The 23227-nt window shown below is 36.3% G+C and overlaps 2 protein-coding genes across 17 annotated transcripts in view; one reads left to right on the top strand and one right to left on the bottom strand.

The window, feature by feature from the left end:
• Positions 1–23227, bottom strand: part of NFIA (nuclear factor I A) — a 384448-nt gene that overhangs the window by 201932 nt on the left and 159289 nt on the right. The gene's annotated exons all lie outside the window — the stretch shown is intronic.
• LOC116269528 lies at positions 5975–22021 on the top strand. Of its 12 annotated transcripts, none has more exons than XR_004177288.1 (5): positions 5975–6097; positions 8132–8216; positions 9523–9556; positions 17745–17852; positions 21765–22021. XR_004177288.1 is itself a non-coding variant. In XM_031652708.1 (4 exons), the coding sequence occupies exons 1-4, from the start codon at positions 5994–5996 to the stop codon at positions 21870–21872; spliced, it is 405 nt and encodes a 134-aa protein (XP_031508568.1). In that variant the 5' UTR covers positions 5975–5993; the 3' UTR covers positions 21873–22021. The 12 variants fall into 12 exon arrangements, 8 of the variants coding, with proteins under 8 accessions (XP_031508568.1, XP_031508544.1, XP_031508668.1 ...); XR_004177272.1 differs by having other exon boundaries at positions 21761–22021; XR_004177274.1 differs by lacking the exon at positions 21765–22021 and adding an exon at positions 18248–18333.

Genomic DNA, 23227 nt, shown 5'->3' with positions numbered 1-23227 from the left:
AATTAAAATGTAAAGAAGTAGATAGACAGTTTTGACAATTCTTTGCACATTTTGTAGGAACCAGAGTCTTTAAAAACATTTCCTGGCCAGGCATGGTGGCTTATGCCTATAATCCCAGCCCTTTGGGAGGCCAAGGCAGGTGCATCGCGTGAGCTCAGGAGTTCGAGACCAGCCTGGGCAATGTGGCAAAACCCGCCTCTACAAAAAAGTTAGCTGGGTGTGGTGGTGTGTGCCTGTAATCCCAGCTACTCAGAAGGCTGAGGTGGGAAGATCACTTCAGCCCAGGAGGTCGAGGCTGCAGTGAGCCATGATCATGTCACCCCACTCCAGCCTGGGTGGAAGAGTGAGACCCTGTCTCCAAAAAAAACAAACAAACAAACAAACAAACAAAAAAAACATTTCCTATTATCTGTAGCAGGAATCCATTAGTTTACAGTCAAGTTCTGTTTAACGCGAATCCTGTTAGGTCCTTACTATGGAATATTTCTATCGTATGTGACTCTGGGCTTCTGCAGCAATGGTTTCATAATTGCTGAAGACCCCTTAATATACAGCAAGAACACTTTATTACACATGTGAGGAAGTAAAAACCATGTTGGGACTAGCGTGTCTACAGGTCTGCTGTCAACGAGAAGAGAACAGCAACAAAAATAAAGACATCAGAAGTTACATCTACAGGCCGGGCGCGGTGGCTCAAGCCTGTAATCCTAGCACTTTGGGAGGCCGAGACGGGCGGATCACAAGGTCAGGAGATCGAGACCATCCTGGCTAACACGGTGAAACCCCGTCTCTACTAAAAAGTACAAAAAACTAGCCGGGCGAGGTGGCGAGCGCCTGTAGTCCCAGCTACTGGGGAGGCTGAGCCAGGAGAATGGCGTAAACCCGGGAGGCGGAGCTTGCAGTGAGCAGAGATCCGGCCACTGCACTCCAGCCTGGGTGACAGAGCGAGACTCCGTCTCAAAAAAAAAAAAAAAAAAAAAAAAAAAAAAAAAAAGAAGTTACATCTACAGATGACTGCAAATATTATATGAAAAAGTCCTTTTGGTTTTCATTCTAGCATGCATTTAAAAAGATGGGTCTAGAAACTGTGTTGAAAATGTCGGGCTGGCAACAAACTCCAACATGTAGCCTGTTTCCACACCCTATCTCACTCAACTGAATTGCTTTAATCTTTGGCTTGATGTAGACACAATCACAGATACAATTAAATTATTTTAAAAATCTGACCTGCAGTTGAGAATGCTGCTTCCAAAATTAGCCAAAAGTTATGAAAATGGCTTATTATTATGTATCTACATTTTATTAGATGCTATTTATTAACATACTACAGGTATATTCGGAATATCCATGAAGTGATGTGGAGTTGTGCAGATAACAAAATAATACATACTTTCAAGGCACATAGTATACATGATAAAAGATGATGAACTAATAATAAAGATTAAGGGGCCAGGATTACATCCCTGTAATCCCAGCACTTTAGGAGGCCAAGATGAGAGCACCATTTAAGACCAGTCTGGGAAACTTAGCAAAACGCTGTCTCAACAAAAAACAAAAAAAGAAAAAAAACAAAAAAACAAAACCAAAAAACCAGCTAAGCATGTAGTCCTAGTTACTCAGGAGGCCGAGACGAGAGGATCACCTATGCTCAGAAGTTTGAGGCTATGCTGAGCTATGATCATGTGCCACTGCACTCCAGTTCTCGCAACAGAGTGAGACGCTGGCTTGAAAAATATAAATAAATAAATAAATAAAGATGAAGGAAACAATATTCAAATAACATGAGAGGTGAAAAAGCTTCACTTATGAACTCAGTAGGGCTGACTGTGGTGGCTCACGCCTGTAATCCCAACACTTTGGGAGGCCAAAGTGGGCAGATCACAAGGTCAGGAGTTTGAGACCATCCTGGCTAACATGGTGAAACCCTGTCTCTACTAAAAAAAAAAAAAAAAAAATACAAAAATTAGCTGGGTGTGGTGGCATGCGCCTGTAATCCCAGCTACTTGGGAGGCTGAGTCAGGAGAATTGCTTGAATCTGGTAGACAGAGGTTGCAGTGAGCGAAGATCGCGCCACTGCACTCCAGCCTGGGTGACAGAGCGAGACTCTCTCAAAAAACAAAACAAAATGAAACAAAAACAACTCAGTAAAAAAAATAAAAAATAAAATCATGACCAGGGACAATTCTCTACCTCTAAACAAACATGCTTATCCTGCTACGGAGGACTAGTTAACTAGTTATCCTGCTACAGAGGACTAGTTAACTAAGCTGAGACAGCACAGGCACACTTCTGTCACATTCCCCCAACCTATTCTTGCCTCAATTCTCTGGGTAACTGAGGTAAAACGCAGCTAAGGATATTGGGGTTTCCTCTGGCTAAATAGAGGAACTGATCTTGAAAAACATAAATAAAAGAAACTAATTATTTGCGAATTTGCTAAAATAGATGGACTGTAAAACAACAAAACAAAACAAAAAACCCAACTAGTAGTCCTTTAATTATAACATTTGAATGCAGCTCTAAGTTGGAAGGTTTTAATTTATTTACCAAATTTATGAAAATGGTACATCTTTCTCTCAAGCCTTGCAGTTCTCGTCCCAAGCAGGCACAAGCACACACACACACAGTGCCATGAGTATGGCACTGTGAATCCTTTTGGGCCCTTACGACAGAGGGTCCTAAATAAATGATACAAGGATCATTTACTGGATACTTGTATTTTGCTCACTACAGACCTGTGTAAACTATATTCTTGCAATCAAAACATGAAAGTATACAACACACAAGCACACAAACCATGACTGTTAACTTTCTTCTTTCTGTATTTCCCTTTTGACCAAAACATAACAAACAGCAATATAAAGGTCGAATCCGGGCTCAGAAAATTCTTACTTTCTGGTTTAAAATGAACAACACTTAGGGACTAAACCAAGCTTGTCCAACCCACGGCCCAGGGGCCACATGCAGCCCAGGACACTTTGAATACGGCTCAACGCAAATTTGTAAACTTTCTTAAAACATTATTACTTTTTTTTTTTTTTTTGAGATGGAGTCTCACTTTCTCAACACCCAGACTGGAGTGCAGTGGCGCGATGTTGGTTCACTGTGCACTGCAACCTCCGTCTCCTGGGTTCAAGTGATTCTCCTGCCTCAGCCTCCCGAGTAGCTGGGATCACAGGCATGCACCACCACGCTCAGATCTTTTTTTTTTTTTCTATTTTTAGTAGAGATGATGTTTCACCATGTTGGCCAGGCTGGTCTCAAACTCCTGACCTCACCTCAAACGATCCACCAGGCTTGGCCTCCCAAAATGCTGGGATTACAGGCGTGAGCCACCGCGCCTGGCCAACATTCTAAGATTATTTTGCAATTTTTTTTTTAAGCTCATCAGCTGTCGTTAATGTTAGTGTAATTTACGTTTGACCCAACGCAATTCTTCTTCTTCCAATGTGGTCCGGGGAAGCCAAAAGATTGGACATGCCTGGACTGAACGATATGCTAGGTATTTATAGAGCTAGAAAGGCTTCCTAGTGAGCCTATACTAGGTCTATCTGAGGGCAGCCTAGCAGCGGCCACGTTAGTTGACATGGGAAGCTTGAGCCCCAAATTAAAAATCAACAAGCACAAGATCTGTGTTATACAACAAAGTACCAAAGTTTTCACTTCTGTGATACATAAATTGTATAATAGTAAGAATCCTATGATCCCGTGTGAGGTGCCAAGAAAAAAGAGGTATCTTTTCTACTTAGTTTCACAACTGCCAGTCAGGTGCCAAGGTGACTTAAAGACCGAAACTTCCCACCAAAACCAAACCCTAGGTCTATTTCCACTATGGAATACAATAAAAATCTACTCTTAAAAGATTTTGAGTCTCCCACAAAGTAACATACTTTTAATGTGACCACATTTCAAACAGTTTACCCATCACAATAAGATTTGAAATACATATGGCATGTCTCCTTAGTCTGTTTCCCTTATTATACATGTGGTTTCCTCTTTCTAAATTCGGACTTCTGCCTCATTTTAGAAGGTCAGGAGAATGTAACGCATAATACAAAAGTATTTCAAGCCAATCATATGATATCTGTACTTAATAATTTCTCATGGTTTTACACCAAAAGAATCACTGCATATTGAAGATTAAACATTTTTTAAAAGCTAGAACACTGAGCTTTCCTTTCAGACAATTCAGACAAGGAGCGTATTGCTGACACAGCAACACTGTGGTCTCAGACTGTGGGAAATGTCAAATTTATGGTCCTGGGGGTGATTGGTGGATGGTTTTGTGGTGTGTATGGTGTTTTGTTTTGTTTTGTGTGTGCTTTTTCTTTTCTCTTTTGAGCCTCTGACAGAAACAGAGCTCTACAAACTTTCTGGCGACCTCCCAGGAAAACAGAAGGAAGCTGTATCTTGTACTTCCCCTGGGATCTAATGAAATATACAGCCTCTGGGCTTCTTTCAATTTGGACTTTCAGATTGCTAAGCCAGTGAAAAGGGGATCCTAGCTGTCACAAACGTCACATGGTCAGGGTCACCTGCTGCTCGGGGGTTCTCATGCCAGTTGTTGACATAATAAGCACCCCTTACACTTTAATTACAATTCACAGTGTGCAAACTATGCAATCTGCTTTAAGGCAGACTGTCTTTTAAATCAACACTAAAATTCTACTACTAATATGGCAATGCAATGTAGCAGAGGAAGGGTGTGTCCACATGACTAACTATATGCAGATATCCGCCGCTTGGGAGACAGTGGGTAGTATTTGCCAAAATATAAAATGGTGTTGCTGACCCTAATTCTGGTACTTGAGTCTGACTGCGCTCTGAGATTTCTTTCAGTAGGCCACAAAAAGGCAATACAATATACTTCATTTGTAGCATTTTACATTTGTATAACTACTATTTTTTTTTTTCACATGGCTCCATAACTGTTCTATGTACTAATCTTGCGTATCTAACAGGAGGACAGTTGAAGAACAGTGAATTTCTACTTCCCTATTTCTTCCCCTTTAAACCAAGGGCAGTGCCAGTGATGTTTAACACATGCTTCTAGAATTGTGTCAATGCTCTATCATTTACTGGATTCTTGTATTTTGCTAACTACAGACCTGTGTAAGCTATATTTTTGCAATCAAAACATGAAAGGTCATTTTAAAACAGAGCCTATTTAAAATGATATGACAATGCAGGGAGCTGTTTAAAAAGTGCTAACACATAATTATAGTCTACAGTTTTCTCCAAAAACAACAGTGGAAATTAGTTACAATTCTATTACAGACAACTGCTATAAACTTAGGTGGGCTAACCTCTGAATGAACCATCCCAGTACTCTGGGAATTGCAATCTCATTTTCAGTGCCACAAATGACGTAAGATGGAACACACAAAACAAACCCACACAGAGTACTTTTATGTTTATAAAGTCTTACTCAAACACCTTAGCTGAGCTAACTGGTATGCCTCACTGTAAAACACCACCACCACCAGTAACAAAAAATAAATAATCAAACAAAATAGAAGAAATCCAAACTGAAAAAAAAATAGTTTTTAAAAATAATAATGCCAGTACTAGATTTAATGAAGGATGTACCTGAATTACAAATGTCATCATGACAGATTAAATTAGCCAATAATTATTCACTGCTTTTTTTTTTTTTTTTTTTTTTTTTCTTTTAGTGTCAAACAATGGTAGACACCAAGACAAATAACAACAAAGGCAAAAGAGTTTACTTTATTTAGACATGCTCATTCTAACATAAGGAGAAGATACATTTTCCTTTCAAAAACTGAAGTCTCTTTGGGCAAACTTTCAGTCCTTTGGCTATTAGGGTTTGTCTTCATGAAGACAGACATAAAGCAATTCTGTTCTCTTCCTTATTTGAACACTTTCAGCCTTCACCTGGCTCTCTGCCACCCCAGCTAAACCACTTGACCTCTGATTACATAACAGTCCCCATCTGTGAGCTCAGCCATCCTCGGGAGATAGGAGGGGCCATGAGAAGCTCAAGTTCACCACAAGCCACAGCAGTAAGCCATGCCCTAGCCTCTGACCTGTGCTCCAATTTTGGTACAATAATTTCTGCCATGTTCTCCAACAGGTAAGCTCTACCTCAAGGACTAACTTCTGTACCTGTATTTGGTCAAGTGCCTTGGTTCATCTGGAACTGGAGATGTTGACTTGCTTTTCCCTACCTGCCTCCCAAGAACAAAATTCTGGCATGGAAACCCAGGCTAGCATGTGGAGCCCTATGACCCACTGACAGACTCCTCTGATGCTAATCATCTGCCTGGATTACTGTCATCTGCTTATGTTCTCTATTTCTTGGTTCTGTCCAACTTTGGGGAGATTCACCTGTCAGTTAGACTTCCATGTTGTAAAACACTCCACTAAGCTTACCAGCCAGTGCCTATACTCCGACCATTTAGAACATGGCTGGACTGAACTTCTTCACGGAACTTCAAAACTACCAATCCCAGAATATCAACCTTCACGTAATTTCAGGTCCTGGCCCTTTACACATCTCATCCCAAGATATGAACTCTATCTGACAATTCCCTTTTCTTTCCCTTGGTAGGTAGGAAACAAAACATCTCTAAAACTCTGTAAAGAATATGAATAAAAAATAGAATAGAAGTTAGCTTATCCAGTACTGTTAGGGCCAGTCGTTGGTTGGTTAATTTGAAAAAATGGATGAAGAAGATACTCTTTTAATGAGACATATGTACCTTAAACATTTTAACTTTGAGCACATATATGGACATTCTTTGGCCAATCTTTTTATGCAGAGACAAGAATTTAAATTTAATAAGTGTTAATAATTGGAGCTCCACAGCATCTTTCTTACATAATGCGTATCTATAATGCATCAAAAAAGATTTCCAGTTCCATTTACTTTAAGTAGAGGGAGAATTTAAAGATACTTCTAAAATAATCTAACAAAACTCTTATTTTTACAACTTCTCTCATCTTCTGCAGTTGTCTCACTCACATGTAATCTGACAGAAATTTGTGTAGCTTGCCTTTACTGATTCTTTCCAAGGCACTGGGTTAGTTTCATAGAAATAAAACTTTTTCATTTTGAACTTTCATGCCATTGGTTCACATAAATTTAATTAAATCACACAACGGTGATACATATAAAACTAGTATAAACAGGTCCGGAATAACACAACTGACGTAGTAAGCACACAACTGGTAAAAACAATAGTGCTAGGATGTGGTAGTAGGTAACTGCTGGCCATGAACATTCAGCATGCCAAAGGAATCAGTTAGCATATTACAAAGAAAATAAAAAGTCTTAGTTACTATCTTGCAAGCTGGTTAATACGGTTTCTACTATGAGGGTCTATCCAAAGAAAATATAATCCAAATATTCATTGAATGGATATTATGAGTAGAAATTGATGTTTGATGCATAATGCTTGATGCTGGGATACAATGCTGAGAAAGACATCGTTCCCAGCATTCTGGTGTAGCTCTAATTTCTAATAATATCAGAAAGTAATTAGAAATAATTATAAGAAACTCCTCACTGGACTTACTGTATTTTACATGGTAACTGAATTGATACCTCTATCTACCTGCTATAGGAGGCTTAATATTCAAGTTGATCTAAATGTATTTAAAGAACATGAAAATTAACCAACTTACCTCCTAATACAGTATTTTCAAATTCTGAACTCTATTTATATTTTTGTTATTTTGTATCGCTACTTCTGTTTTCATTTAAATACATGATTGGTGAAGCCGTTTTTAAAATTAGAGGCACTGCGTTAATACAAAAAATCAACTGCCATTTTAATATCACTTAGTCTGACAATTGAAAACAATCACGTAAGTCATAATTTTTCAGTATTTTATGATTTTTCAGGTTATATAACTATCAGTTTTCACGTGATTGTACTTAAGATCAACCTTTTAGCAATAAGAAGCCTTAATGTCAACCTTCGGCTTTTTATCAGTTTACTTATTATCAGCTTCAAAATAAGTGTATGACATAACTGTGACAATAATGATGGTCCCAGTAACAGCTAGCATTTATTGAATGTCTAGGAATAAAAATAAAGTGATTTACATATACATAACTGTCCCAAAAACTTTTGCAAAGTAAACATTACTATCCTCATTTCAGCGTGAGGAAACAGACAGCACTAAGAGAAAAAGCTGGAACTCAAAACGAAATTAACTCCAAACTTAAGTTTTCCCACTTCGACAAGGTATGTGTATGTACGTAGTAAAGAGATCACAGAGTTCCCCTTCCAGTGAAATTTGTATTTGTGCAGATGCATGCGTATGTAGGCATGTGCGCACACAAACACACACATACACTTTAGTTAAATCAATTTCATATGCAAAAGAAAAGTGAGCCAGGGCTAAGTTATTAAAAGAAGCCTTTGAAGCAGAGAGTGATGATGTGTGAAAGACATACCACAAAAGTTTATTTAAACAAAGAACAAGCACAGAGGGATGGGACAAAAGTGAAAATAAGAGAAATGAAGGCTCTCCATCTTTTCTCTGTGTGTATGGATTTCTCATACATAGAAAAACAAAACAGTAAGAAACAGATGTATGCAATTTATGGAATATCCAAAAGTAAAATTAGTTTAAGCTAGGGCCCAGATGAACTCAACTCCACACTGATCTTTCAACAAAGATTTTCTATGTGAAACACAATCATGTTATCCTGTAGTAAAGTCCTTGATATTAAACATAATTTCTTGCTTCTAAGAAAAAACTCGAGCTATGATTTTAATAAATATTTTTATAGTATCTTTTTCAATGTCATGCTATGAAAGCACAATTTTCAAGTAGGTTTCAGAAAAGAGATAGAGCCTTTTTACTTTCACTCATCATGCTCTGCAGAACATTTCAATATCCCAGTGTACATTTCAACAGGCACTAAACTGGTCCACAGTTTTCTTACAATTCAAATTTTTGTCTGGTCATCTTAATTAAAAGGGAAAAATTCGGCCAATCATACAGAAATTATATTCATGACACATACCATCTAGATCATATGGAAGTGGCATGGTACTTGTAAAAATAAACATTCCTCTTTTAGCAAAACAAAGAGCAACATTTACATTGCTCTTGGGGAGCAGAACTAAAAAGAGAGGCCAAAAAGTTGCAATGGAGAAAGCTCTTCTAATCTAAAGTGAAAACTAATTTTGTCTGCTTGCATTTAAGTAGACATTATAAAAGTCTTATAGAGACGCCATGCTTACAGAAGGCATTATTGCCTTTGAATATAAATGAAAGCACATTTCTAGCACTTATATTATTACAAATATTGAAAATGGCCTCCAGAAGCTTTTAGCAATGTACTCTTTGTCTTGTTTCCAAAGAAGCAATCCAATTAAAATGATCATTTTCAGCATAGAGGACTAGGACAATGAACCATACCTTGCACCCGGCATCTTAGAAATACTTTGGGAAAAAAATCTATGGAAAATAGATTTGAAACTTCCATATGCCTTCTGTGCACTTTTACTAACCAAGCATAATTTACCAATATTTTCCTAGAAAAGGAACTGCATGTGTTTTTCTGCCTCTTCCAGTAAGTATCCATCCATGATGATTCCAACCCATACCATGTTTGCTTCCTTGAATTCACTAGGTCATGGTGTATCTTGTGTACTCAAACTGTCAGCAGAAACATGGTAAAGAATATTATTCTTTTTTTCTTTTTTTTTGAGATCGAGTCTCACTCTGTTGCCCAGGCTGGAGTACTGTGGCATGATCTCGGCTCATTGCAATATCCGCCTCCCGGGTTCAAGCGATTCTGGTGCCTCAGCCTCCTCAGTAGCTGGGACTACAGGTATTTGTTTGCCACCAAGCCCAGCTAATTTTGTATTTTTAGTAGAGACGGGGTTTCACCAGAGTTTGAGGCCAGGCTAGTGTCAAACTCCTGACCTCAGGTGATCCACCTGCCTCGGCCTCCAAAAGCGCTGGGATTATAGGCGTGAGCCACCGCATCCGGCCATTATTCATTTTTGATATATTCCTTCTACCTCCCCCATCTAATAGCAAATACCCATGTTAAGTATAAAGAAGACACTTAATACATGTATTGGCTGAATTATTTTTCTTACAATAAGATTATTTCATTGTTTGTCCTAACTATAACATTTCGTTAGTAAAGTTTTTGATTTGTAGAAATATTTCCTTCTGAAAAAAATTGATGTTTACCATGTTGTTGTGGTCTAAAGTTTTTCCTCAATTCCATAAACTTAATTCTTGTGGCCATTTTTTCAATCAGTAAGTATGTAAGCACCTTTTATAAATTGTTTTAAAATAGTTTACACTACACTTGATACTAATGAAATTATAAAATAAAAATGTATTGTTTTATGTATTTCAGGATGTATATCATAAAAGATGGATGTCTTCCTTTTAAAATACTTGAATGGGTCACCAAATAATTACCTACTTTTCTCTCACAACTCAGATAAAGAATTAAAAGGAGATAGACACAGATTGGTTGCATACTTAAGAGTGAGAATCAATTAAAACAAAATTGCATGCATGTTCTTCCAATAATATATCCCTACAGGGATCACGAGATGCTACCTTTACATTTGTAAAATTACTGAGGTCAGATCAGAGCCTTAATGCTATTTCTCCATGAGCATTCAGAAGTGGTGGTGCATAGGCGTATGTGGAATTGGGGCTGGGGAAGATTTAATTGGCAATTCTTTAGTTATTAGTATCTTCATAATTAAGTGCTTTAGAAGTTTCTTATAATGCCCCAGAAACCAGAAATGGTCGTTGAATACTTACTGAGCACGCCTAGAGTGGAAGTTTCTTGTTTAAGTTGGTATTTAAGCTGGGACTGCAGTACGGCATCTTTCACAAAGAAACATTTTGGGATTACCTTTAAATAAACATTTAAATCCCCTTCATTAATTGTCTCAGAGCTCTCCGGTGCAACTTAACAATAGGAAGCAGCTCTGCTCCAAACAAAAGAACACAGAGCTTTGGGCAGATGCCACTATTTGAGAAATCACACATCATAAGGAAAGGTGGTTGCTTCTAATTTAGTTCTGTGGACCAATTCAAGTTTGGGGGTTCCAGAAAGCCTGAAACCCTACCTCTCAGGGCTGTGTTTTAATATTAGGGAACTGTCTAATTTCTGCTCAAGAAGTTCTGTGCATTAAGTTTTACAAAATCCATCTCACCCAAGCCTTTTAGTTAAAAGGCTTGCATAATTGTGCACACAGATAAAAACGGCACTCACGATATTACATACTTTACCGCATTTTCCCTTGAATCTATCTGCCCATTATTATGGTTAATTATGCAGAGGTTTGGTTCTCCAGCTGGAGGGACAGCTAGTTGAGGGAGAGCTAGTTGAGGACCTTTATTTTTTTCCCTGCACCTAGTTCAGTAGCTGACATAGAAGGGCTTGGTAAATGCTGGCTCAATTAGATTTTTCAGAACTTCCTCAGACTAATGTTTGCTTATCACCGCACACATGTACAAGAAATACTTGAAACTCTTGAAAAGGAAATTTAGTCCTTTAAGGGTTCAGAAATAACGATGAGCGATAACATTCTCTCCCAAAAAACAAAAAAGCTCAAAACCAGGAAACACTTGATAAAGGAGCTCATGAGGATACTTATTCTCTCATTTATTAAACTAAGAAAGTTCTCAGGATCATGTTGGCAGTAGATCATTTCTGGCCCTGAGATGAATGCCCTTTTTCCAAGTTAAAACCATGGCCCAGCTGTGAAATAATGATGGCTGCAAGGAACCCAGTGGTGGCAGCAAACTCAACTCAAAGGCCCAATATCTGTAGGCACCAAACAGACAAGCCAGCAAAACAGGAGTGGTGACCAGATGTCAGCAATGGCCCGAGGGCATCCCTCTCACCTCTCCTCACACATAATGCTGCTTTCTTCCCCCACCCATTAAGTGTGGCATCAAGAGCAATTACAGCATACCCCCAATAGACTGTGCCAGGCTGGGAGCTGTAACACCTGTCACAAGGCCCGCATGACATTAACGAGGACCCGGAAAGTAGCTTTAATGAGCTGACCCTGCAACAGACAGAACCTAGTGTGGTGTCGTGTATGTTGTGACTATTCCAAAGATACTGCTCCCTGTACCAAGAACCGGAGCAAACACATACATTCTGAAAGCCCAGTTCTTCAGAGTGCCACTGCATATCACGAAATGACACATGAAAGTCTGTGAAGTACACATTTCACTTGGTGTCAGCTTAATGCTTTGTCCATCTGGAAATCTTTATCAGTGGCATTCAGGTGACGAACTTGAGTTGTGTCTTGATACTCTTTTTGTGATAGAGTTGTAACTTTGGGAGTTGTAAGCTCCTTTAAGAAAAGATGCATTTCTTCCTCATCTAGCTCTTCCCACTGCCCAAAAGCCAGTACATGGCAGATGGCTGGAAGAATGAATGGACAAACAGATGATGTATGAAAATTACTTAATGCTTACAAAACCTATCGTGAGACAACCGGTCAAAAAAGTAAAATGGATAAGAGATTGACAGAGCTCGTTTTGGTTCACGGTCAATATTTACAGGCAAAGGGAATGACTTCAGGATTCTTGAGCATCCAAGACACTGGCCTATAAAACCTCATACAATGGAATGCTTAGTCAACTTAATAAAATTACTAATATGCTAAGATACCAAGGCTACTAATAAAGAACTACAGACGAACCAGTGAGCCAATTTCACATCAGGAGCCCAGCAGGTGATGTCTAGGAGTAAGTACTTGGTACACATTAACACCGATTATACTTCTGATTGCAATAATTAATAAGGGAAATTAGCCTAGTGATTTACAATGTGTCCTCCATAAATCAGTCATTCCATCTTTGAAGGGGATATTATGGACAACGACACAAAGATAGTTGCTTCCAGATTTTTTTTTTTTTTTTATACGAGTTGGAAGGAATCTGAGAAGTCGTTTTAGTCTAATCCCTTCATTTTTCAGAAGAGGAAACTGATGCCCCCAAAAGATTAATATACTGTATCTGAAGACATGCAACTAGTTGAAAGCCAAGTGACTCAAATGATCAGGGGTTCTGTTTCTCTTTCTGCCTAAAGAGAACCACAATACCTAGCTTCTATCAACCCACACTATCATAAGAAATGATGTATCAAGAGTCGCGTTTTAAGTATATGACATAAAGGTTAGTACAAATCCAAGATAACGTTACGTTTTCAAAATAATGTTGATGAACATGTCTACTGTTAAATTCCACTCCTAAAACAACAATCATTACTACAACTATATTTATGTCTTGGCAACTTTTCAAGAGATCCTGGAAATGTTAATACTTATAAAGAAGTTCCAGTTCCTCTTTTTAAACAGCATTATTATTAGATTTTCACAACAGGATAACTATATTTAAATACTAAGTAGCTTATGATTCATACCTTCGAAATAAAACAGTTCACTTCCAAATGCCTGTCCTCAAACTGTGGACACACAAAGCTGCCACTAGAAAGTAGTGGTTTTTAATTATGTGCCAGCTTTAGTTATTTTGATTCTTTGGGGTTCATACGGGTTTATAGGACTTCACTCAGTTTATGGGGTTCAGACAAGGCTCATAGTGAATTTCACCTGGAACTTTTCACATGGTTTGAGCATTAACCAGGGATTGAGTGGTTTATAGATCATCCAAAAGAATTTCTGTCTTGGACTCTTGCCGTGAGCTCTAAGTATTTAAATTCCAAATGAATTTATATCACAGAATGACTACAGGTTTTTAGTAACTGTTTCTATTTTCTTATTTTTGCTATTTTAAATGAAAACCATGAAGTAGATACACAGAGAGGAGAATTTGATAATCCAAAGTTTAAAAAAAAAACATAAATGAACCCTAAATGTCTTGATATCTAAATATTTAACAGTTTACAAAGGACTTTCATATATTAATTTATTGGATACTAACCACTGACCTTTGTAGAATATAATGAGATCAGTATTTATGCCAATATTATCTCACTCTTTACCTATGTAATTATGTTTTCTAACTGAAATATTTATGAAAAATAATAGTCAATTATTAATAGAATTTATTTTGTAAACAAAGTATTAAAACCATTTTTATAACATTTTTTCCCTGAAGAACAAAAGCTTGGACCATAATATACGGAAAACATTTTGATGCCTATAGTTAGGACTTTGAACTTTGAAAATTTACTTTATATTTATGGAAATGTTTTCAGGGGATGTTATAATGAAGTTTTACTGTGTATACGATGTTTAAAAAGCTAACACAATGAATGAATACTTACAAAACAAAAACTATGCCCCTCAATTTAATTCTACATACATAGTTTATAAGATTTCAGGATGGTGTCATAGCTTTTAGTTAAGAAAAAGCCATCTAAATTTTCTACGTTGAAAGTTAGCAAAAACCCAAGTATGTCCTCCTCATACGAATGCATGAAATACCATTTTTGCTTACATTTTGAAGACTCAAATTCATCCCAGCCATTTTTCTATACATAATGTATGTTTGAGTTGAAAAACCTAGCAAGAGGACATTTAGTTCCATTTATTTCAATCTACTGAAAGTATTTAATGAAGAAAAAATGTTTAAATCTCAAATATATCTCAGCAAACAGACCAGCAATTCATATTGCTCAGTCTACTTAATGGTTGACAATTTAAATCCAGACAGGTAGAAATAAAATTTTAGCATAATTCCCTGAAGTCTATTAGGTGTGTATGTAGAAAATGCATTTATGTGAAATAAATTATTACACCATTTAAAAGAAGGAGGATGATACTCTTTTGTTGGAGGAAAAATTCAAGATTTAGGCCTCTAGCCAGAACTCACAAATAATCTAGGGTTTTTAAATAATCAATTAGGAAAATCACTAAAATACTGTTACATTATTTGAATCCTACTTAAAAGTAAATAATACTCTTCTGAGAAGGTCTGACTCAAACCCAGGTGACTATAATGTACTAGATTATTTAAGTCCATCATTTATAAGTTATAACCATATAATTTAACTAACATATACATTCAAGGTATACAACAGCTAAATCCCTAGCCCTTGAGTTTCCTTCCCTACACACAGCCTCTCTCACCTATCCTGGCAGACCCAGGCCTCTGGCTGTGAAGAAAACCACAATGTGGGGAGGAAAGCCTACAAAAGAATGAAAACAGAAAGTGTCTAAGGCCTTGGCAGAAGGACACTAAATAAAATAGAGAGTGGTGACTCATTTTGGCAGTGAATCCACCTCAACCCCTTCAAAGCCTTTGGCAAGAGTCCTCAGAGGAGACCCCAGCCTTTTGCCAAGCCACAAAACACCACAATTATTATCGCAGCAGTCATCAACAAAACAGATTTTGTAAACTGACTTGTTGGCACATAGATTAAAGAAGCTATAAAAAGGAATAACAGCTGTTTGGGTTGCCCTATGCAGAAAGCTACTATATAGAAAGTAAATTTTATATTTCGATACATACTTGGGTAGACACCAGCATACACATACACCCCATGTACTAATTATACGTGTATGCTATGTAGAAAAGGGTAAAATGCTAAATATACCACCACATAAACTGAAAACACAAACAACTCTTTTAAAGTAAAATACTCACTTTGGAAGGACTAATAGAAAAATTTCCTAAAGAAAAGATTTCTGCAATTCACTAATTTAAAACATGAACTGTGTCTACAAAAGCAAAATGAATAAAGTTTCTCTCAAAATACTAAAAAGTACTATGCTTTTTCATATAAGCAAGAATGGTGATGTGAGAATTTGCAAAAATATGCCTTATTCTACCTACCTAAACATTGCTTGATTGGCAGTTTATACTATAAATCTAGAATTTTGTCATGCTTCAGACAATTTGAAAAAATTCTACTTGCTTACACACTCATAACTTGTTATGAATAAGTAAAAATGGCATATTTTAAAATGATTTAATTTTTGCCTCAGCTACAATGTTAGTCATCTGAATAAATCATCAATGAATATGTAATAGAAAAAACCAACAAAATTGACAAGTAACAATCAGTATTACTTACACATTCTTAATATGAAGATTTAAAATGCACTATGATTTACTGTAATGAGGTGTGAACTCTTGATTTTCTAATTTAAAAAGAAAGGTTTTATTCTGGTTCCTTGTCACTAACTTATAGTACAATATGTAAGAATTGGCAAGAAAGACTTCTAAACTATTCTACATTTGTAATATATAACATTACAAATATACTCTGGAAATATGTATGAAGGGATCTGCTACATACCTTGTATATCACACAGTTGCCCTGCTAACCTCTAAATGCCTCCATAGCTCTATGCTGAAATTTCCAGAACTGAAGGATCTTAATGAACATTGATCTTTTATGCTGAAGGATACAGAGTTCAGATTTCAGCTCTGTCAATAACATTTGGTTTTACCTATTGAATGATTGGGCCTTGGTTGACAACTGCTTATTAGGCGAGAAAAGACTAGAAATAAACATACGAGAAGCTTCGATGGCTACAAACATTGTTGCCTAAACGGCAGGAGAAAATCAGTAAAAAAAAAAAAAAAAAAAAAAAAGGACCGGAAAGTCACATTTCCTGGCTACCTCTTGTGATAAAGAATATATAAAACGTACACACCACCTAGGGGCTCCATGACTGAACAAATCCTAAAACTATAGATTTTTCAAAACTCAAGCTATATAAACTATCTTGCTATATATTATTATCACTAGCTGATTCCATTACCAATTGAGATAAAAACAAAACATCACTACCTTCATGACAACCAGCCTTTTTTAACAGCTTCTTAAGCATTAAATAAAATGTTTTATCACCTAAAAACTATCTTTAGGAATGCAGGTCTCAATCAGAATATAAAACCTAGTCCATTGCTGATATTAAACAGAAGATCTATTTCAGGAATTCACTGACTAAACTAACTGCCTGGAGAAGTTAATTTATCTGTCTATTTTTTTAAGTATCACACAGAAAAATTTCAACAACTTGTGGAAACATATTCACTATGAGGTCACTCTTCAAACTACTACAAATCCTGCCATTTTCAGCTTAGTTTAGTACTGGTTATTTATATAATTAACCATATCACAGAGTACAAACTGCAGAGGGTTCAAATAAAATTCTTTTTTCCAGGCTTTGTTTTTTAAGTTCAAACTATCTTCCCTTATTACCATTTCCTCAGCTTCTTCTATCTACCTTGGAATCCAAGCACATTATGCAGCCAGCACAATGAACCAACATGCCAGCAGAAGTAGTATGCTCCACCTATCCAAGAATTTTAAAAGCATCCAAGCACACACACACTGTCTCCTGTGTAGCCTGCAGATCCCTATTGAGCTCATGCCAAGTGTCTGAAAAGTTGGACCCTGCATCCGGTATTTACACTAAGCTAAAATTCTAATCAGCACTAACAGCAGTATGTTTTAATTCACCCTTATGATTTTATTTCAATCTGCTAAGTACCACAACTGCCAGAAAGCAATTGCTATAAACTTAAGTAAACAAATGCAAAACTAAAATAAATCTTAAACCTGTTGTATATAAAGTTTGTGCCACTTTAGGCAAGCAGTACAAAAAGGCACAGCCGAAGTCTTAGTTAACGCTCTTCGATCTCATTTAGAAAGCTCTTTGAAAGTATTGCCTTGTCTAGGCTTTTTCCCCCTTTCTAAAGAATTATTTGGTGCATATTAGATAAGGTAAAGAAAATGGCCATGTTATTTTACAGTGGTTTTTCACCTCATGTATTCCTCCGAATAGTCTTCTGCCAAGCATGTGAAACAAGTAGTACGCGGTGACTACTTGAATCTCTGGATGACACTACAGCCACTCGTGCCAAGGAGATGGTGCCAAGTCTTGCATCTTCGGGTTTGTGGTTTTTTTCCTTCCTTTTTGGGTGATAGTTGTGTGGGGGGAGGGGGTTGACAGTGGGGGAATCTGACCAACAAATTCTGAGAAGTTGGTCACCATTTTGAACCTGTTCAGTGTGCTCAGACCTTGGCAGCCATCTTACAGCTTGGCAACCATTTTGAGAATTTGTTTGGCAAGCTCTCAGAATTCGCTGACACTGTTTAAATAGAATGCTAGTTAAAAATAGTCCACATTAAACAATACAATGTGATATCAGGTAAAATAACCCCCAATAAATCTTGCCAACAAAACAATTTACAACATCCTCACTGAGGTAATGATATCCCAATTTCCTTAACTTAAATACATTGCACGAAAGCAGCTTAAAATCTGATTCTTTAACCCTTTAACAGACAAGCTCTTAAGAAACAGTATCAGAAGGGCACCAGTGAGTAGGAAGGTGGAAGATATAAAGAAAGAAAGATGGCCAAAAACACAGCCATGATTGACATCAACACATTCCCAAGTGCTTTCAAATTCAAGATATAAAATAGAAGGGAGAGGTGCTGTCATCACATTCCATCAGGTATAATTCTAGAAAATGATCACAATATTTCAGACTGTCCCATTTCATGTTTTATGAGCTCATGGAAACTCTCTTAAGGAGTCATGTGGCACAAAACGCTCCTTAGGTAAAAAAATTATAAACCAAAAACGTAATCTTATGAACTAGACTTAAAAAAAAAAAAAAAACCCAAAAAGACAAAACTTGCAGGTGCTGATTTTTCCAAAATCAAGAGTTATGTATACAATTTTCTGACAAAGTTGTCATATTCAACTTCACTCTTTTCCCTTACATTTCAACATATCTAACTCAATAAAAAATAAGCTCTGTCCTTGTAAATATTTCTCGATGTCTACAAACCTGAAATACAAATGACAATTTCGCACTGGTGTGACTCTGGCATTAATACCAGACCTATATAGTTTTGTAGAAAATTGAATTAACCAAAATGACAGTGGGTGATAATTTCATACCATATGAAAAAAGAAAATGATAATTCAGTAATTTGAAAATATCTTTTGTCCATACTGAACTAAATAACTTTCATGTATACTTCAGTATCTGCTCTTCATTGTTATCAATATTTAATATCGTATCAGTATGGGGGGAAGATTTATGATTTACAAAAAAGACCCTATTGTGTATGGTTTGTGGGAAAAAAAAAGTCTAAATGAGCTAGTCTGTGAACCTACTCTTACAGTTAAATCATAAATATGGGGATAAAGCCTAAAGAATTTTGAATCTTGTGATGTTAAAAGACAAAAATTTGGAGTCATTAAATAATGTTCCTAGCCAATATTTGTTATTTGAGATTTAATGCTTTTGGGGGCATGATGGATACCTGACTTGTATTCTAGTTTCAATGGTGGTATAACTCATAATGGCACTGAAAAAGGCTAAAGTCATGCATTAATAACAATGTTTACACTATTGCAGTGCTTTTTACACTTGAAGGCTGAATTTCAAAATTTCTATTGATATTCAACAGAGAAAACATTTTACTTCACTTAATACTATACAGAGCAAGACAATTAGTTAAACCATGATCAAAATTAGAGTATCACATAGAAAGACACTATGCTGAAATGGATCCTTCTGAAGTCTTTATACTATTAGATGTCTCTTTATTGAATGACAGTATCTGCCGTGGTATGACGCAAACCATGCTAGAATAGTTTGGAATGCATTGATAAATTGCTCTATCGATCTCGTTCTGCTTCACTTACCGTAATTATAGCACGGTAATGAAAGACATGAATGATATATTTTCACCAGAGAGGAAAGCCCAGAATTTTCGTGTTTCTTTACGAGATTATACCCAATCCTTTCAATTAATACAGCATAGTTGATATCTAACACTATCTGATGAAAAGACGCCCAATTCTAGTATTCTTCTTAAATATTATTGTTCAAATATTTGACAATTATTTCGAATAATATATTAAGTGTTTAAAGACATAGCATTTGCTCCTCTATAAGATGCTGTTTCAACACAATTTTATACAAACAGTTATTTCACTTAGAAAGCTATCTTTTAAAACTTTAAGCCACCTTACAAACACAGTTTTATCATCTTATATTCATTCAACATGCAAGAAGTTACCTCAAGTTTTTCAAGGCTAATTCCAATAAGAGTTATTATGTTGAAGAAGAATACATATTAGAATGAAGGAAAAGATAGATAAACAACTAAAAATATTTTCAGAAGAAAAAATTAATGATTTATTTAATTAGTGCTATCTGATAGTCCTGATAACAAAAGATTTCATAGAGAAGACTCAAAATAAAAACAAAAACTTTTTAACAGACATCACCTGTAATAATTATTCATTATCCATAATTATTTGGTACCCATAAAAGTAATCATTTAGTTTCAAAGAAACCAAAATCTGCATTAAAACCACACGAGCATTAGAGCTGTTGTTGTTGTGCCACTTTATTCTTCCTGATATTGCCATTCTAGAGTACTACTAAGAAAAGACACCAGGTTTTCCCAAATGGATACATTTAAAATTAAAAGTGTCATTCCAAGTCATGCAAAAGGAATGTGAGAAATCTTGAACAGGATATAACTGAGTCTTAACAACTTAGAGCAAGATTGGGAATGCTTTTATTTTAAAATACTCATTAATGAAAAGATTTCATTTTCTTTGCTTTGCTGTGAAGAAGGAAAATAAATATTGTAAATTTTTCAAAGAAAAATCAATTTATGGAAAAGAAATTCCCCCAACAACTAAATGGTATAAAAATTGATCTGTTCTTCTGTTCTCAAATGACAAAGGCTATCGTGGGAATAAAATGTAACCCAGGAGAGCTGTGACAGCTATCAAACTTTCCCTGACACATTAGAATGTCTGAAGCCCAGACACCAAAGGTTTACATCAGAAAAACTCCAGCATGTAGTGAACAACTCAAAACCAACTATCGACCATGCTATTGATTTTTAGTGGAGAAACCAAGAGGGCAAAAGCACCAGAAAAGATAGAATTTCTTTTTTATTTTCTCATCCTTAACTTAGTGGGCTGCCAAACTTAAGTCTTCTCAGGCTTGAGCCCTGTGAGCTTGCACTGCAGCTAGCCAGGATGTCTGCCTGAGATAATTCAAGCTGAAACCAAACAGTGTACAGTAGAAGGCAATTCTCCATTGACTTGCAACATAACCTCAGAGACAAATGCAGTTTCTTGACAGAAGGGTACAGGAGGAGACAAGGGAACAACTGCAAAACTAATACATATGATTTTCTTTTCTGATGATATTTGAAGATACTGCATATGACTTTGAAAGTTCATAAATTATGCTCGACTCAACAACTGCTAGGAGGCTAGGTCAATCATATTTGAAACCATTTAAATGTAGATTATGGACAAGGTGTTACAGATAGATTTATTTGGAAATTAAGGAGTAACCCACTTACTCCCAAATTCCAAACTAATGACACAGAAAACTCCAAGTTAATTTTTAAAGAGCTAACTTCTTCCCTTTCACATAAATTAACACAAAATAGGTTATTCGAGAAGCTAAAAGGTAACAAAGCAAACTGCTTGCTTTAGCTCCTTGGGGTCTTAATCACATAGTCTTGAATTGGTTGAGGATCATTTACTTGGATCATTATAATCATATCCTACAAGTATTCTGCCATTTAATTTGTGAAATGCATGACCACAGAGCATGTACATAGAAAGAATTATTAGATGAACTCATTTTACTACTAAATTTAGAGACGGCTCTGAGCCATTTAAAAATACTAACAATAATAATAATGATTAATAATGATGCACTTCCATTCTGACTCACAGAACTATCTCAAGAGGTTTTACAGCTGTTCACTAATTAAGTCTCATATTCCCCGCCCCCTTGCTAGGTAGATGAGTACTGTGATGCCAATTTTATATCTGGGAAAGCTGAGGCACAGCAAAGTGGTAAGGGTAAATCAAGATCCTACAGCAGGTGCAAGAATGAAAATAAGAATGTAGGAAACGCACAAAATAGCGCATCTTGAAATCCATATTTGAAAACAGCGATGGGAGAGGAGAAAAACTTGCAGAGAGTAACTAATGAAGAAACAATAGGGGTTATTTCCTGTTGATTCTGTTGATTAAAAAAAAAACCCACATGGATTTTATTTGTTTGTTTGCTTGCTTTTACCTATTCTGCCAATGATGAAAACACTATTTGTTTTCTGAATTTGTTTTAATATATGTAAGCACAATATTTTCTCTGTCACAGAGATTTATCAGTCAATTGTCAAACTAATTCTTCTGTTGCTAATGTCATCCAACAAAGATGAGCTTCTCATATTACCTTTGGTTTAACAGAATTACTTGGAAACAGTAAGTGCACCCAGATCTCACAAATCACCATAAAGAACCTACTCATGTAACCAAACACCACCTATTCCCCAATAACCTATGGAAAGAAAAAATTAAAATAATAATAAGTGCATATTTTGCTGAGCTGGGAGACTCCTTTGACTTGCAACATGGCTATGTAAGTTTGAGGTTCTCAATAATGCAAATGAGAGATATCACCAACTATTTTAGGGTTAAGAAATGCTTTGATCATTTATTCACTCAACATGGGGGTGGAGAGGCGAGGCACATCTCCTATGTGCCATGCAATGTTCAAGGTGCTAGGGATAGAGCAGTGAACAAGACACAAAAAGTCACCACCCTCCAGGAGCTTATATTAGACTGGACTTGAGAAGAAGGGTCCCAGATATGTGTTAATTCATTCATTCCACAATTATGAAACACCTCAGTCTCTGGTATAAAAGTATGAAAGAGTCATTGGCTATGGCTTCAAAGAGGTTGTTTTATTTTCTTCTTAGAAAATTTAATTTTCTTAAGATATTCTCACTGGTGACAAGCAAAAGAGTGATTGCCATAGCTCTTTGGGCAGGAAATGATTAGAGAAATGGACCATATCTGCCTATGGACTAAGTCCTTGGTTATGTCCTTCACATGTTAATACCACTGATGAATACACTGAGCTATTTTAGACAATAAGCAAAAGAAAGAAGTCGCAAAAATAACAAAATAATCACAAACAAGAAAGAAATCCTTTCTTGAAAAAAAAAAATCATGTTTAGTACCTGTTAAAAACATATCCAAGTAATACTATTAGGCCAAAGTGTGGCTTGGAAGGTGTTTGTTAGCCCTACAACTTTGGCATTTTCTGTTCCTCTGTGTAATATTTTTGTAGGTGAGGGTCATGATTGGGGTTTAGATGTGATGAAGTACATTGTGAGAAATCACATCAAATAAATAATGTAAAAATTATATAAAACACCTGCCTTAAAAGCACAGAGCAAACATTGCCGTCTGTTATT

This window comes from Papio anubis, chromosome 1 (assembly GCF_008728515.1).
Source record: "Papio anubis isolate 15944 chromosome 1, Panubis1.0, whole genome shotgun sequence".
Classification (NCBI taxonomy): Eukaryota; Metazoa; Chordata; class Mammalia; order Primates; family Cercopithecidae; genus Papio; species Papio anubis.
The sequence above is the reverse complement of the archived record's forward strand: the minus strand, read 5'-3'. Positions and strand labels throughout refer to the sequence as shown.